Source organism: Pelophylax lessonae (assembly GCF_965119305.1).
Source record: "Pelophylax lessonae genome assembly, chromosome: 9".
Lineage (NCBI taxonomy): Eukaryota > Metazoa > Chordata > Amphibia > Anura > Ranidae > Pelophylax > Pelophylax lessonae.
In genome coordinates, this window is record NC_138776.1 from 112813430 (window position 1) to 112830810 (window position 17381).

General features: G+C 40.6%; 1 protein-coding gene across 41 annotated transcripts in view; it reads left to right on the top strand.

Moving 5' to 3' along the window:
- Positions 1–17381, top strand: part of ANK3 (ankyrin 3) — a 920123-nt gene that overhangs the window by 814223 nt on the left and 88519 nt on the right. For 30 of the 41 annotated variants that reach the window (XM_082268127.1, XM_082268164.1, XM_082268128.1 and 27 more), the window contains 3 exons: positions 1579–1803; positions 3827–3925; positions 8636–8790. In XM_082268127.1, the coding sequence (XP_082124253.1) occupies positions 1579–1803; positions 3827–3925; positions 8636–8790 (479 nt within the window). The remainder of the gene's footprint in view (positions 1–1578; positions 1804–3826; positions 3926–8635; positions 8791–17381) is intronic. The other 11 variants (XM_082268156.1, XM_082268135.1, XM_082268143.1 and 8 more) reach the window with 1 other exon arrangement.

A 17381-nucleotide genomic window follows, 5' to 3' on the forward strand; every position in this document is an offset into this window, starting at 1 on the left:
TCTGCTGCTCACAGGTGTCACCCCTCTAGCGGGTGTCACCCAGGTGCAGTCCGCATACTCTGCATCCCCTTAGTGACGCCATTGACTGTAGTTTCCACCATTCCCTGCTCTTTTCAAAAGAAAAACAAAGTTTTGGCTTTGGATATACTTTTACTATGTGGAAAAGGAGTTGAAAAGGAATGGCACAGAGCAGGCTTTCTCAACCTTTTTTAACATGGAGGAACCCCTAAAAACCCCTGCTTATAATGACTACATCTACAATAAATACATCTTGATGGTCACTGGGAATAATGAGCCTTATATTTGTGGTCATTGGGAGAATCCCTTCCTCCTTAGAGATAGATAAAAAGACCATTGATGTCAGTGTTTACTCTGAGAGGCAGAAATTACCGTATTCATTTTTTAAAGAACCCCCAAGTCAACCTCTGAAGGAACCCTAGGGTTCATCAGAACGCTGGTTAAGAAAGGCTGGTATAAGGCACAGTATATTGTGGGTAAAAGGCATTGGTTCATATTGCAGAGGTAGAACCTGTAATAGTAGGTAATAGATATAGAAATTAGAAAAAACATCACAGCTGTAAATTATAATCAAACAGTAAAATTACATTTTCTTAGACAACATCAAAAGCGTCCTTGTGCTGTTCCTGCCATTGTATAAAAAGTTGGAAAATCCATCCATGCGAACTTCTTGAAAGGCAATTTGCTGTGGGCAATTGTGTCCCTATGCGTTTCTCTTTCTCATGTCATGACACCAAGTTATTTCTTTGGACTCATCACAGAAAGAAAGGAGCAAGCAGTATATGTATGGGTTGGAGCATTACTGGTATACCATGAGGTGCATCAACTACATCCTAAATAAGTCAGGAATATTGTTAAAGGCCTAGTCCCCATAGCTGTACACAACCTGAGATTTAATACTTTATTTTCAATTCAGAAAAGCAGAAATGAATATTACATTCAGTTAAGCCATGTTTTAGTTTTGATTTAGTGTTATTTTATTTTTTATTTTTTTTGTATTAATTATGCTGTCACAAGTGTATTTTGGCTGAAGAACACTCTTTTTTCGAGAGGGGTAATTACCCCCATCAATTTTTAAATGTGATGTCTATTGTATTGTCTTGTTTTTTGCTATCATACTTCTTGTGCTGTCTGACTAGTGCCCTGAATGATCCCCCTACACATGATAACAGACTTTTATTAAATCACTGAAAGCCCTGATGAGCACTGGTAAGCCCCTGAAATGTGCTGACTGCTCCAGTGACTCTGGCAAATAAAAATCAGCTGGAACAATTAAACATCATTTGCATCCCACTTTTTGACAGTCTTTTTGCACATTTAATTGCATGGAATTCAAATTAAAAATGTTTACACTCTGCACTGATTCACGAGTATTTGAATTGAATCGTCATCTGCTCTTCTGCTGAGCGTTTCTAATTTTTCTATTTCCTTTACTATTAGAAAATGTTAGTAGGTGAAATTAAATATTAACTCTGGTATGTTTGTTATGCATGCTGTTCTTTGTCAGTTGTTTCCATCCTTCTTTAAAATAAGCCTAACACTCAAAATTCTCTATCTTAGTTTTTTGGTTAGCTTCATGGTGGATGCACGTGGAGGTTCTATGAGGGGAAGTCGACACAATGGAATGAGAATTATCATACCGCCAAGAAAATGCACGGCGCCTACTCGCATCACCTGCCGTCTGGTCAAAAGGCACAAACTAGCAACTCCCCCACCAATGGTAGAAGGAGAAGGACTGGCAAGTCGGCTGGTTGAAATGGGCCCATCAGGGGCTCAGTTTTTGGGGTAAGTCCTTATGACCAAAATCCTTGAATGTTAATACCATGTTTTTATTGTGAACATTGTGAACATTCTGAGAAATACTTTTTCATTTAATATTTAAAGTAAATCTGCACATGGTTATTTCTAAGTGACATCCAAATGTACAACCTATGTATAGGCACAGATGCATAATGTTAAATAGAACAGCAATGGGCATTTAATATTCTTAAGCTTTCAAAGATAATGTGGCCTCTGCAAATCTTCAACTCTATTTGGCTAGTCATATGCTTGCCATACATTATGCAATTTTCTTTCCATTCAGCGACGGGATGAAGGAAAGAAAATCACTGGATCCCCCCATCAACACAGTCATCCCTCCTGCTGTGCTATTGTATTCTGACAGTGAAAGGTTTTCACGCTTTTAGAATACAATGATTTCTGTTGCCCAATATAGCAGGTGGTGGTAATCATATTAAAAACCCAACAGGCTGGTTGTACTGAGGTTGATCAATAGATAGACTTCAGTACAACCAGCCTGCCCATAGATGGATCGATATTCGTCTGGTACCTCTTGAACCAGCCAAATTTTGATCCGTCTATGGCCGGCTTTCAAATGATTGATCATTGCAGTATGCTAAGTCTTTTAATTTAAACAATCCACAAAATGCTACAGCACAACCACATTTCAGTGTTGTTTTTTGAATTAAATAGTTTTTAAAGCAAATTAGCTTCCATGTATTTAGACTTTGTTCATACTCTGCGACTTTACAATAGATAGAAAGCCTTGGACTATCCCTTGGAGTCATTGTTTTCTGTTCAAATAGTTTATTAAGATTTTCAAGAAGTACAAGTACCCACAATAAGGAATGGGATTTACACAGTTAAAGGATAACAACGTAGCACTGGCTGAAATATAATGTACGTTGACTGAAAAGTATTTTGGGCTGAGCAGTCCCCCTGGTTAACACGGACAGTGTTAACCAGAGTGACTGCTGATTTAAAGCCATTGTATTAACATGCTCCTCTATATCTGCAGAATCCTTCCCCATTTGCATTTTTTTTTGTTTCCTTTGCCATTCTGCCACTGTTAAATCAATCAATACAAATCTACAAGCAGTGGGCTTATTGGGAACTGTTGAAAGACTTATGAATTGATATCTATGCTGTGATGCACATGCAGGGTAACATTTGAGTTTGCATTCCTGAACTTTGTCCAAGACTCTCTCTGATATAAAGTGGACCTGATCATCAATGTAATACAAACCTCTGGATCTAAAAACCAGCTCATCTCAAAATTATTATTTCACTTTTTCTTTTGTTATCTTTTGGAGACTCCAGTGATGAGGTGTTCCCACCAGAATTCTCGGTTCCATGTAATTGAAGAGTTTATGATAGCTGATTCTCCCCCCAATGCAGTCTTCATAATATGTATTTTACAATTTGAATTTCAGTTGCGAGTAAATAAAACCCTTGCTAGCTTTGTTGATTGGAGTGAAGAAATATTTTTTTGTAGGGAAATCTGTCTCCTGGAGTCTCTGAGAGATTTAAAGAAGATGGCAAGTGGTTGTAACCACCAGTGCCTAGTGGTAGCTGAAATACTATTCCTGGTTGGAGGTTCAATTAAATAGGGTTGTAGCATTACATTTTGTAACCCCATCCTATGCTGTTTCATTAACTTTTCTTTTACAGACGACAAGTGCAAGATATGAACTAAGCCTCAAAACCTAGACTGCTGCGTTTTAAAATGTCGCATTACAACCCTTTTTAAAGGCCACAGTATCACCTTTTGAGGCAATTCTTTGTGTCTGTAATGATATTGTCAGTACTCTGCCTTTCTAGTGATTGCACATATTCTATTTAAAGCATACAGCTATGCTTTAGATTTTTCTCGTAATGGATGTCCCTTTAATGCATGCAGAATTTTTGTTTATTTTTCAAAGCAGGCACCAGACAACTGGTGTAGAACCGGAAGTCAATGTCTGGAGTTGCCATCCAATCCTAATACTCCCCTTCTTATTTCTCTTCTTGCTGCATGGATCTTATTCAGTAAACTGCATCTTCCTACCAATTCCCCCCCTTTAAATGAGGGAGAGAGCTTGATTAGCCGAATCCTGCAGCTTGGGCCTCAAGGGACAAAATTTATAGGGTAGGATGCTGCACTGTTAAAATGAAAACTAAGGATACAAGTTTGTCTAAGGGTTTTTTTTTTTTTTTTTTTGTATTATTATTTTTACATCCATATTTCTTATTTCACGGCATTCAGTGCTTTTATGTTGTTCAAAGGATAGTGGCTTGTCTTTATTACCGCTGACTTTATTGTGCTTTTCTAGGCATGTTATTCTCACAGCTAACAATATTTTAAGTTGCCCTTTTCGTCTGCTGTATATTTTTTCTCTTATTTATGTTTATGCTGCATCAAACACATTGTAATTTTGGGAGAGAGCATTTTATTTTATTTTGTTCAAGAGAAGGTATTTGCAATGAACTAAAAATCTTACAATGATATATTTTCGCTACTTATATTATTTTGCTATTGGTGTACAATTCAACAGAATTGGTAAGCTGTCATTTTTCTAAGAGAATAATTAAACCCATAATATTATTTTTGGGAGCTTTTTAAAAATAAATGTATTTAAAATTAAAATTATATTGTGCGTATAGGGTAGGGGAGCATTATTTTTCTACACATAGCTCACTTCTCATGTAGCAACTCCATTAAAAAATGCTGCAGATAACTGTACTGTCCCTACTCCTTAAGCTGTGCAGGTTGTACACCAAGTTATATTTTTCTTCAATGCTCCACTAAGATATCCATTATATGACCCATTCAACTCTACATAACAAATCTCACTTTAAAAATCTATATAGTCCTCCATAGTGCTACCCATCCACATATAGGCTTTAAATGGTTAGACAAGAAGAAGAAGAAAATATATGCAGGTAGCATTATACAGGCCAAGCTGTATTTTTGAAGAGAGGCTTTGTGCTTCAATCCAGGTTCAGGGAAGCTACACTACAGGCAAGATGTAATATATCCATCTTGTACAGGTTACCAGTGGATAGGACACTTGTAAGTGCACTTATCTTTGAAATAGTCTAAAGCAGCCTTTGTCATCCATTTAACCTTTGGTAAGTGGGAAATACCCCTTACATTAATGGCTAATGGGAAGAATGTAGTGTTGTGGTCAGATGCCACTTTTACAGACAGCTAAAAAGATCATTGGTGTCATGCAGCAGGCTCTTAACTCTTAAGCTATAGAGGCCCCATCAAATGAGAGGTCAATCAGCCACAGGTCTAGAAACCCCTAACAACCTCTGGAGGAACTCCAGGGTTCTACAGAACCCTGGCTGGGAATGACTGGTCTAAAGAAGGCTAAGCAACTCACAGCAGCATCCTGCATATCAAAGTTGCCTATTTATTTACCATAACATTTTCCGGTCAGCTATGGGAACCTTTACAATTAGTAGAGCATTATTGCCCTACTTTTTGGCAAGCATGTGAAAATCCTATGCATCAAGCCACAGACATCCAGATCCAGAATAATTAGATGACAGTCAAAAGGGAATTGACCCAGCAATTGTACTCTCCACTTTGCACATCCAATAAACTAAACCATTTATATTGAAACTTAACACAGACTGTAAACTAGGTAATGAGTAAAGAGTGACATTGTTGTGATTATAACGATGGTATGATACTATTGTGGGTGTAATTCTTTTAAGGGCTGTGAACCAGAAACAGGATAAGGTAGAGCAGACAATGAGAAATTAACTCAACAGAGAAACTCAATAAAACATTATACAGCCTATACACTACACAAGCATTGATAATGCTGAGCAAGGGAACTTTTTGAAATTATTGTCTTTTTAGTGTACATGTGTTTTATGGCTTTTCCACGTAGGATTTTATTGGTTATATTAGCTTTTCCATAGTCACTCAAGAACCTGTGTTTATTGTTTTATTTGCCTGAAAATCTGTTAATTCACCTTAGACTTCCATGACCTTGTACTTAGGATCATGGCACTCTGCAGGACTTCAGGCATTTGTTTGTTTTATAGCAGGGGCTACCATGTTTCCAGAACATTGGCAATTTCACTAAAAGTCATTCCTACAAACAGAGAGGGTAGGAACAGACATATAGATACTTTATATCTTCATATCTATTTTGTGAATCCTTTTGCAACGATTCTAGTGTTATTTAAAGCCTTTATTGGTTTTAGTAGGAGGGGGAGGGGGGGGGGTTAGGGCTTTGCAGCAGAAGAGTTTTTGCACATTTATGTCATGTCAACTGGCCACATTTGACTGTGATAATGCAACGGCATGGGAAATTGACATGTAGGAAATGTTGTAAAATAATTCTGAGGTGGCCTGTGTTAAAAGTATGATTTATATACCCTAACCCTTTATTACTCTTGCCCCAGAGTGAGCAAATGGTGGAGTTAAATACAGTGCACCCTTCTCACCTGAGAAGGAAAAACAGTTATGCCTATTGTTTTCAGAACTGGAAACAGTCTTCCTTTATATAATGTTTGCTTATAAATCAGCCTAAAGAAAAACAGTTTTTGTTAGGAGGGCCAGAACTTCAATTAATACATTTCAAGACAACCTAAAGCTAGAGAGTTTTCTGAGGTGAGGGCTAATATTAACAGGTTGGAGGTTCACCTATATTTTTTGAGTTACCTTGCTTGTTAAAAACAATTTTTAGTAAATGGCAATTTAAAGTAAAACAGTCTAGTTCTTTGTAAATTTGCCTTAGAGTGGTTGTTAAGCCACTTCATAAACTACACACAATCTCCTCTGTTATAAAGCTTCCTATGCTGCAGTGTATGTCCTTTGTAAAAAAGATGCCTACTTCTACCTGAATTTACAGCTCAGATCAGCGGTCACGTGACTCCTCCAGGCTCCTTCTCCCAATCTGACAGCTAGAGTGGGGGGGGGGCCAGATTCCCTCTCAGTCTGGAAGAGGGGAGGAGAGACCCGAGACGTTAGCCGGGGAGGAGGGGAGCCTCGAGGAGACACGTAACTGCCGATCTGCGCTGTGAAATCAGGTAGAAATAGGCATCCTTTTGCAAAGAACATACACTGCAGCATAGGAGGCTTTATAACAGAGGGGATTGTGTGTGAGGTCTAATGATATTTCAGCTGCAGGAAAGGGGGGGATTGGTAAGTGATGACAGGCATGGAGGGGAGGGGGGAGGAGGACACAGGAGAGCAGAGAGCAGGGCTGCAGATGAGGGAGACACTGAGGCTCAGCAGCCATGATAACCTGTGGTCAGTTTACAGAGAGGAGGGCAGAAACTGGCAGGATCAACCAGGTTTTTTAGGTTAACAGGGGACCAAATTACACAGCACAAGCACTGTGTTGTATAACATGCTTTAAAGGAGCAGGATCCATTTTTTTTTTTTTTTTAAGGTAACAAACACTTTAATTTATGATTTTTTGACTTGGATGAAGATCAGATTGCATTTTAGAAACTGTTCATTTAGAATTTCAGAAATTCCCCAATGGTTTACAAACATTTTCTCACAACTCTATTAGAAAGCCAGGACATGGGAGCTGATTCATTAGTTTAGGAAATTACAAAATATATAATGTCACAAATGTTGGTGATGCCAGGGATGACACTTCTGAAGCAAATGGTATGTGAACAGTAGAATAAAGGATGAAACAGAGCTAATTTTAATAGCTGCAAAACAGGTCCACTATAATTGTGGAAGCCCTGTGAGTTCCTAATGGAGAAAGGTTCCTGCCAGTTAACATTATGGTGACATGGTGACAAGGCATAAACATATGTAGATTACCAATGGAGTAACATCAAAGACTTTTTGTTTGGCATTCTTTTGCACTCTATGCTCTCTACCGATTTCAAAATATTGTGGCTATCCCTTCAAATTATGGTTCAACAATATGGCATTAGTGGAGGCATTTTTTCAGAATTGATCTAAATAAATACTACTTTGTGTAATGTCTTACTGTCAACCATGAAGCATTGCCTTCAATGTAAATTTCTTACAGCATACAGGAGCTGTTTCATGGATTTATCCTAAAATCCTCGTAGACTTGGTCTAGCTTTAAACTTATGTTATACTTCAATACTTACTGGTAAAAAAAAACACGGGGGGAAAAATAGGATAATGACATTACTATGAAATACCTTCTCTGTGAACAGTTTTGTTCTACACCATGCACACTGATTATGTGATCTCTGACAATATGCAGACAGTATCTGACCTATTAACCTGCAAAGATTGTATTGACATCACCATTGCCCTGTGTCCATTTCTTTGGCTGAATCTGTCGAGTCTACAATGTTTGTATGTCTAAAGGATTGTAATGTCAAGATTTCATGATTTACTGTAAACAGTTTAATTCTGTGAGTATTACATAGGAAATGACTAAAACAGAATTTGCAGATGTGGTCCACAAGATGATATATTTTTTCCTTCTACAATTCTCCTCTTTCGGACCTGAAAACTACCATAAAGATGTTGTACATTTTTTTTTTTGCTCTGAAAAACTTGAATAATGTATGTACAACCTCTGTAGGAAAAGATAGATACTGTCTATTAAAAAGACAAAAAGCTGCACAATCAGACTTTCTATTTTTATGGTAATTTAGTTATTAAAATTTGTAAATTAATTAAAATTTGGATTAATTGTTAGAACCAACTGGATTTGTACTATCTGAAATTTGATTTGTCATTCTATTTTAGTGGATTATGCAGCTTTTGTAATTGGTTGATTAAATGTCATTTATGTTTGGCTTTTAACGTGTTAGGCTTTGTGTCACAAAACATACAGTAGAATGCATGTTGGTGCTCTTGTTTGAAAGAATTTATTTTGTTTCTATGCAGACCTGTGATAGTAGAAATTCCTCATTTTGGATCAATGAGAAGCAAGGAAAGAGAATTGATTGTACTGAGAAGTGAGAATGGAGAGTCATGGAAAGAGCATCAATATGACTGCAAGCTGGAGGAGCTGACTGAGTTACTCAATGGCATGGATGAAGGTAAGTTACTAAACCAAAATTAAAATTCAGCCTATGAAAGAGTTTGCATGCTTGTGTGGCTGTACTCCCATAACGTTCAAACCAAAAAAATATATAAATACATTCCATGTACATCAATGCAAAAGATGTTGAGTTTTAAACTGTTCTTTTTTTCTTTCTTTTTTTCTTTCTTAAACAGCCACTACCTGAATAGGAAAGCCAGTCCCCTCCCAGAATGCTGCAGAGTGAGAATCATACTTTCTGTAAAGAAGCAGTCATCTCATTGCAGAGGTCTAACAGCACACAGCTCCCCTCTGATTAGAGAGCTCTGGCTCAGACTCAGCAGAGGGTGTGTCAGACCTCTGTAAAAATAATAAATGCAAATATTCTTGAAAGAAAAAATGTCCATTTATTATTTTTTTTCTACAGAAGCCTGGAAAGCATTGCACCCATGATCAGTGGATGCAATGTCAGGCTTTTGCAGACAAGCCCTGCAGCTTTCAGCCTGCACCTTCATACAGGCTGTCAGTTTGAAAGCTTAACAGCTTCTGAATGAACTACTAGAGTGCTCATCAACGCTCCTGCAGTTAATTTCGAACTACAAGCTGTCTGCTCTGGTGGATGGCGATACTTGTAGTTCATTCATTCAGAAGAAACCGTGACTGAATGATGCAGCTGTGTGGTCGGAGCCCCACATGTCTGCACTGTTTTTGAATCGTGACAGCGGGTGACGGGAGAAGATTCCCCCTCCTGCTGTCACACTGAGGGGGGGGGGGGGATCGGGGCAAGAGGCAGCAGTAGCTGGAACATATTACTTATATATGTACAGTATCTAACAAAAGTGAGTACACCCCCCACATTTTTGTAAATATTTTAATATATCTTTTCATGTGACAACAGTGAAGAAATTACACTTTGCTACAATGTAAAGTAGTGAGTGTACAGCTTGTATAACAGTGTAAATTTGCTGTCCCCTCAAAATAACTCAACGCACAGCCATTATTGTCTAAACCGCTGGCAACAAAAGTGAGTACACCCCTAAGTGAAAATGTCCAAATTGGGCCCAATTAGCCATTTTCTCTCCCCAGGATCATGTGACTCATTAGTGTTACAAGGTCTCAGGAATGGGGAGCAGGTGTGTTAAATTTTGTGTTATCGCTCTCACTCTCTCATACTGGTCACTGGAAGTCCAACATGGCACCTCATGGCAAAGAACTCTCTGAGGATTTGAAAAAAAGAATTGTTGCTCTACATAAAGATGGCCTAGGCTATAAGAAGTTTGCCAAGCCCCTGAAACTAAGCTGCAGCACGGTGGCCAAGACCATACAGGACAGGCACCACTTAGAACGGGCCTCGCCATGGTTAACCTAAGAATTTGAGCACACGTGCTCAGCGTCATATCCAGAGATTGTCTTTAAGAAATAGATCTATGCGTGCTGCCAGCATTGCTGCAGAGGTTGAAGGGGTGGGAGGTTAGCCTGTCAGTGCTAAGACCATACGCCGCACACTGCATCAAATTGGTCCGCATGGGTTTCATCTTACAAAGATGATGCACAAGAAAGCCCGCAAACAGTTTGCTGAAGACAAGAAGACCAAGGACACAGATTACCGGAACCATGTCCTGTGGTCTGATGAGACCAAGGTAAACGTATTTGGTTTAGATGATGTCAAGCCTGTGTGGCAGAAACCAGGTAAGGAGTACAAAGACAAGTGTGTATTGGCTACAGTCAAGCATGGTGGTGGGATTGTCATGTTCTGGGGCTGCATGAGTGCTGTCAGCACTGGGGAGCTACAGTTTATTGAGGGAACCATGAATGTCAAAATGTACTGTGACATACTGAAGGAGAGCATGATCCCCTCCCCACAGAGACTGGGCCGCAGGGCAGTATTCCAACAACATAACGACCCTAAACAAACCTCCAAGATGACCACTGCCTTGCTAAAATATTGAGAGTAAAGGGGATAGACTGGCCAAGCATGTCTCCAGACCTAAACCCTATTGAACATCTGTGGGGCATCCTCAAACGCAAGGTGGAGGAGCGCAAGGTCTCTAACATCCACCAGCTCCGTGATGTCATCATGGAGGAGTAGAAGAGGACTCCAGTGGCAACCTGTGAAGCTCTGGTGAACTCTATGCCCAAGAGGGTTAAGGCAGTGCTGAAAAATAATAGTGGTCACACAAAATATTGACACTTTGGACCGATTTGGACATTTCCACTTAGGGGTGTACTCACTTTTGTTGCTAATTTGTCAAGACATTAATGGCTGTGTGGTGAGTTATTTTGAGGGGACAACAAATTTACTTTGTTATACAAGCTGTAAAGTCATTACTTTACATTATAACAAAGTGTCATTTCTTTAGTGTTGTCACATGAAAAGATATAATAAAATATGTACAAAAATGTGAGGAGTGTACTCACATTTGCGAGATACTATAATTATGTAACTTGTTCCAAAAGGTGAACTTATCCATTAAACACAGAGAGCAAGGATCTAACTGTGCAGCTGCTGGCCAGACACTGGCTTTTCTACTCGGGTTGTGACTGGATTGTAAAAAAAACAAACTGTAAGGCCAAATATCTGAAAAGTGATGTGCGGTGGTTTGCTATTTTTACTTTGGCAGATTATAATGAGCCTAATGTACCACAACTGTGAGCCAAACTGCTGCATCACAGCCCCATTGACTCTAACCACTTAAACCCCTTAGGACATACCTGTACGTCCTCAGGCTGAAGTGGTTATAAGGGCATGATGCCTGCACCAGGCATTATCCTAGTATCAAAATTTCAGTATCAAAATTTTCAACCCGACAATGGCCTTTTTTGTAAAAGTAATTAGAGTGGCTAAATAGCCTCTAGATAACTTCTAGAAGGTGCGGACGGGGCCTCCCCATCCCCTTCCAGCGCCATTTACCCTCTTCCTTTATCAGGCTCTCCTGATTGATTGGGGAGCTTAGATTGGGGGGGGGGGAGGTAAATTTATACCCGCCTCCCCTCCGTGATGTAAGAAACTTCCGGTTTCGGTTTCTTGTTTACAAGCTGTTACCAGCTTGTAAAGCATTTGATAAAACCGATCACAGTTTGATCAGATGCTTTTGAGGGACAAGAGACTGATTACAAGTCAAATTCAGGTACTTGCACTAACGTTTAAAGGAATACCATTTATATATATGTTGTATTCATGAATACAAAGTTGAATTGATTAGCATATTTATATCTGCCTGGGTTTCATCCTTAGTCGACTAGATTGTAAACTGTTCAAGGCTAAGCTCTCCCCTCTATGGGATTGTGCTGTTTCTCTGTATTAAAAGCAAATGCAATCTAAGTTTGGCAGGTACAGTTACTGGAATATATGAATACATACATTTGTATACATAGTTATTAATGGTCATCATGGCTAAAGTTTATTATAACTCATACTGCATCCATAGACATTAAGTGGGAGATGATAGATGATCTCAGGGCTTACATATACTTTATGTGTGCAATTGCATCCCATTTGTGTGTATGTACAATGGCTTGAGTGGCCCATAGATTGATACAGATAAATGGACATTGTAGCTCTGGCTTGACAAAGGATCATGCTGGATGCAAAATGCTGTTTATATTCAGGGTGTATTTCATTATGGACACTACTCTTGTAAATCTTTGCTTGTTGAAATAAATAAAGGTCAGTAACGTGTGGCTCAATTTCATGCAGTACAGAGGGTGGTTACACACACACAGGCATGATCTCTTTGCTTCTAGGCTCTAGAGCAGACTTTCTCAACCTTTTTAACCCAGGGGAGTTCTTAAATTCTTTTTCATGTTTTAGGGAACCCTTGCTAAAACCTATTCATTAGAAGTTAGAGGAATACAAGCACCTTACATTGATAACTAGTAGGAGAGAAGCACCCCTTACAGTGGTGGTGAAAATGTCCCCTTTACAGACAGCTTAAAAGATTATTGGTGTCATGCCACTAACTCTGCCATGTGATGTTGGTGCTGGAACTATGCAGGAACTATAGAATGAGAGGTCAATTAGCCAGAGCTCAAGTCATCCCTAGCAACCTCTGGAAGAAACCTACAGTTCCACTGAACCCTGGTTGAGAATGGCTGCTCTAGAGAGAGAAATTACTAGTTGTGGTTACCTACACAACATTAGCCCATAGGCAGTTCTTAAATGTTCCTTTTAGGCCCCTTTCACATGGGAAAACCGATCAGGTCCACCTGTCAGTTTTTTAGGTGAATCCAATCAGACTACCCATTGCCATCTATGGAGCAGCTGATGTCAACTGACGTGTGTCCATTGACACCCGCCGACATCTGATCTGACCCTGACTGCTAAAAACAGACTGATGGGTGATACATTCCCCTTCAATCTGGCGGATCGGATGATAGTCGGATGGAAACCAACAGGTTCTCCGTTTCCATCTGAGCGCCCACAGTGGAAGTAGACTGTGTCATTCGCCTGCTCAGCGGGGATCAGCGAATAGATTCCCTGCAGAGCAGGTGGATCTGCTGGCGGACTCTGCCAGTGTGAAAGAGGCCTAAATGTTACTTTTGTATAATGACCAAAGGTCCACTTTAAAGCCAGTGAAACCTTCTCCATTGATAAAATCATTTTCCTCGTTAATCACGAAACATTTATTTCTATTCGGATCACCTTAACCAAAAAAAAGTGTATACGTTATCTATACTTAACATATTTAGCATGCAAATGCAATTGTTTCTGTAACCGTTGATATCTGTTATTATTTTTCTTGCGTAATTCCTTAAATAATGACAGATGGCTATGGTTGCATGTCTCTATCTAAACACTTTCCATCTCCCATTTCCTGAGCAAAGCTTGCCTTCAGGGTCTGCTCTCAGTGGGAACAATGCAAGCCAATGAGACACCAATGCACCTGCCCTTCCTATTCATTGTATGGGAACAGCTGTGGTCTTTATATATATTGTGAAAAAAGAAAAAGGTAAACCTACAACAACAATCCAATCCTATATGGCAAAGGAGTAGGTTGTAGCTGGTAGAAGCGGATCCTGCAGCTACTGTCTTCACTAATGTTATTACTTTTTAAGCTTTCATCTTAGACACAATCATATAAATATAGAGGATTTGGTGTATTTTGAAACCCAACTATTACTTCTCTCAGAATTATTTTTTTTATAGAGGGCTGCACTAGAGATCCTCCCCATCAACAAGATCACTACATAGAGAAATGCTTATGGTTTCCATGTGCTGCTCCCTCACTGGCTGGATGAGTATGACCTCTCACTCTTACCAGTGACTTCCATTCTGCATTGTTTTTGTTAGCGAAGGAGCGCCACCTTGTTTATCTGGTCAGTGAGGGAGTGACACATGGAAGCAGGTCATTATCTTCTCTGCATTTTTAAACTGTATTGATATGATCCTGAGTGATAGCGGCTGCATGTGTGACATCAGCCTTATGCAGCTATGCCATCAGAGCACTGGCATGGGAAACATAAAACAAAATTTCTCTAATCGTCTTCCTGAAACAGGAAACACAATAGTCCACCATTATAAAAATGTCAGTCATACCTTCTGCCTCAGTTTTACATATTTACATAGTAGGTGAGGTTGAATAAAGACAATAGTCCATCCAGTTCAACCTGTGTAGGTGTGTGTGGCTGTAATCATCTCACATAGCCATGAATGTTCTGATCCTTGAGATGTACGTCTAAGAGTCTTTTGAAAGCCACCATACTTCCCGCAGAAACCACCTCTTGTGGTAGAGAATTCCACAATCTTGTAGCCCTAAAAGTAAAGAACCCCCCACGTTGCCAGAGGTTAAAACGCTTCTCCTCTAATCGCATTGTATGCCCTCTTGTCCTCATGCAATCCCTTCGACTGAACAGCTTTTTGTCTAAGCTGAGATCCCCATTGAGATATTTATAAATTGCTATCATGTCCCCCCTCAGGCGTCTCTTCTCCAGGGAGAATAAATCAAGCGATTGCAGACACTCTTCATAATTAAGGTCCTCCAATCCCCTAATCAGTTTAGTTGCCCTTCTCTGGACTCTCTCCAGCTCCAACACATCCCTCCTGAGGACTGGCGACCAGAACTGGACAGAATACTCCAGATGCGGTCGGACCAGAGTTTTATAAAGTGGAAGGATTATAGTCTTATCTCTGGAATACATCCCTTTCTTTATGCATGCTAATATTCTGCTGGCTTTGGCAGCTGCCGCTTGACATTGCATGCTATTGCCTAATCTATCATCAACCAAGACTCCCAGATCCTTCTCCATTTTTGATTCCCCCAAGGGTTCCCCTCCTAACGTGTATTGTGTTTTTATGTTTTTGGTCCCCAAGTGGAAAACCTTCCACTTCTCCACATTAAACCCCATTTGCCATGTCGTTGCCCACTCCGTTATTTTGTCCAGGTCATTCTGTAGGATATCTGCTTCATGCTGTGCAGTTATTTCCCTGGCCAATTTTGTGTCATCTGCAAAAACTGATAGCGAACTACTGATCCTGACCTCAATGCTGCTTATGAATAAATTGAACAAGGTTGGTCCCAGGACTGAGCCCTGGGGGACCCCGCTTACTAAAAAACAATAAGGTGTAACCACCCTTCTCCTGCGCTTGGTATCCAGACCCCTCGACCACACACTTCACGGGACTGACAACTGGCTTCTCAGATGGCTCAAGTCTTGCTGCCCTTAACGGACTGGGGTAGTCCACCGGTACTAAAAGCAAAAAAGAACAAAAAAGGGCGCACCGACCCAGCGCATTATCCTCAATTATAAGGCTTTATTAAATGACATAAAAATGGCTACTCACAGACGTAGATATAAGTAAGGCGAATCAAGCTGGATTGCTCGAAAGTCCGTGTTTAGTCCATATAATTGTCCATGATGAGATGACTGACGCATTTCGAGGCCTAGCCTCTTCCTCAGAGTCACTGTGCCATGACTGTCTCTTTGGTTTAAATAGTGGTGTAGTGAGGTAGCGACCCAGTCACTGCCCCCAGGTGGGAGTGTCTCCTCCCCCGGGGGAGTGGCTGGAGCACCACCCACTCTCTTGTGACATAACTGGTAATATACAGTGGCATACATCAATCATGTAAAAACAATACAAATACTAAAATAATAATAATAATATATACGTGGAATAAAAACATGAGCATAAAAACAGTGCAACAAAAAATCCAGATAAAAACCACCATAAACAGATATTAAAAAAAAGTAAAGTAAAAAATACGTAAAAAATACTTTCTCAGTGCATTCACAGACATTATAGACGCTCCCTGGACTGACTATAGAGAGCAGCTGATGCAGGCATTATTTGGTAGTCCCCCCACACTTTTTTTCTATTACCTTTGTTGTCTGCTATATCTGGTCCAGCCTATACACTTGTCTATTCGTGATGATAGTGATCCGCCTCCTGCTCTCCATGCTTTCCCCGTGTCGGTTCCATCATACTGGGGGGGGTTTGTGTTTTGGGGGGCTCCACACTAGATGAGAGCGGTCCCTGCTTACTACCTCAGACCAGTCTGAGTATGCGCTTTTTATTACCACCCTTTGGACACACCCTTTTAGCCAGTTCCGTATCCAAGAGCAAACCCTGCTGTTTGATTGTGTTTCTTCCGGATCCACAGGAGCTGCAACTGTTTATTATTTTTCAGTCTCTGTGGTAACTTGCAGGAGGCTCCCTGACCAGCTCCCTGACCAGCCTCCCATCCATCTCAGCAAGCTTTGGGCAGTGCAGGTCAGGGGCAGCACACGGGGACAAGGTGGCCCCCACCTGAAGTTTCACCCCTGCTGAGGGGTATGCTACCATCCCTCCAGCTGTCAGGATGTCTGCGGCATCTCTCCCAAAATTGTACCTGGATGAACCAGCGATCGTGCCATTGATCTTTTGGGCTAGTTCCTGCTAGCCACAGCTATCCTCCTGGCCCGCATACCTTACTCAGTATCTCACGCTGTTGGAGGAGCAAGATGATGGCAAGACAGAAGCATCACGACACTTCCGGTGACGTGCTTCTGGTCCACAGCCATCTTGGAGTCGGACAATACGAACGTCCGCTAACATCACTTCCGGGTGGCGGCGCAATTTTCAAAAGGAAAATTCACAGAATTAAAACAAAAATAAAAATAAGTAGAAGTATAGGTGGACTCTCCTCCCCGAGGAAGAAGCAGACCGTAGGATACCAGGAGAGCAGATGACAGTGCAGGTAGGTCCACCAACCTGCATGGTGGCAGCTGGGGGTGGGGCTGGAGCTGGGCTGGAAGCAGTTAAAAGGCCCCTATGCAGGGGTTTATTTTCTTAGGCTGACCATGTCGGATGCTTCCCCACCTTGCCCTGCAGATCCTGCCGGTCAGGACAGCTCCAAGGTAAGCCAGAGAACTCTGGAGTTCCCTCTGTCTTTACCTTACTACAAACAATAATTTGTTTGTGTATGGCAACTGCCTGCCTCACTGGGTCCTTTGTGCTTGTTTACAGACAAAGACCCCAGAAGTGAAAAAGGCAAAGACCAGTAGTAAGGCATGTGCCTCCTGTGGTCACAGGTTTCCTCCAGAATGGAAAAAACCCCTATGCCAGAAATGCATCAACAAAATGGTGGCCAAAGAGTCACATGGGTTCCTTAAAGACATGCTTGACTCCTTTTA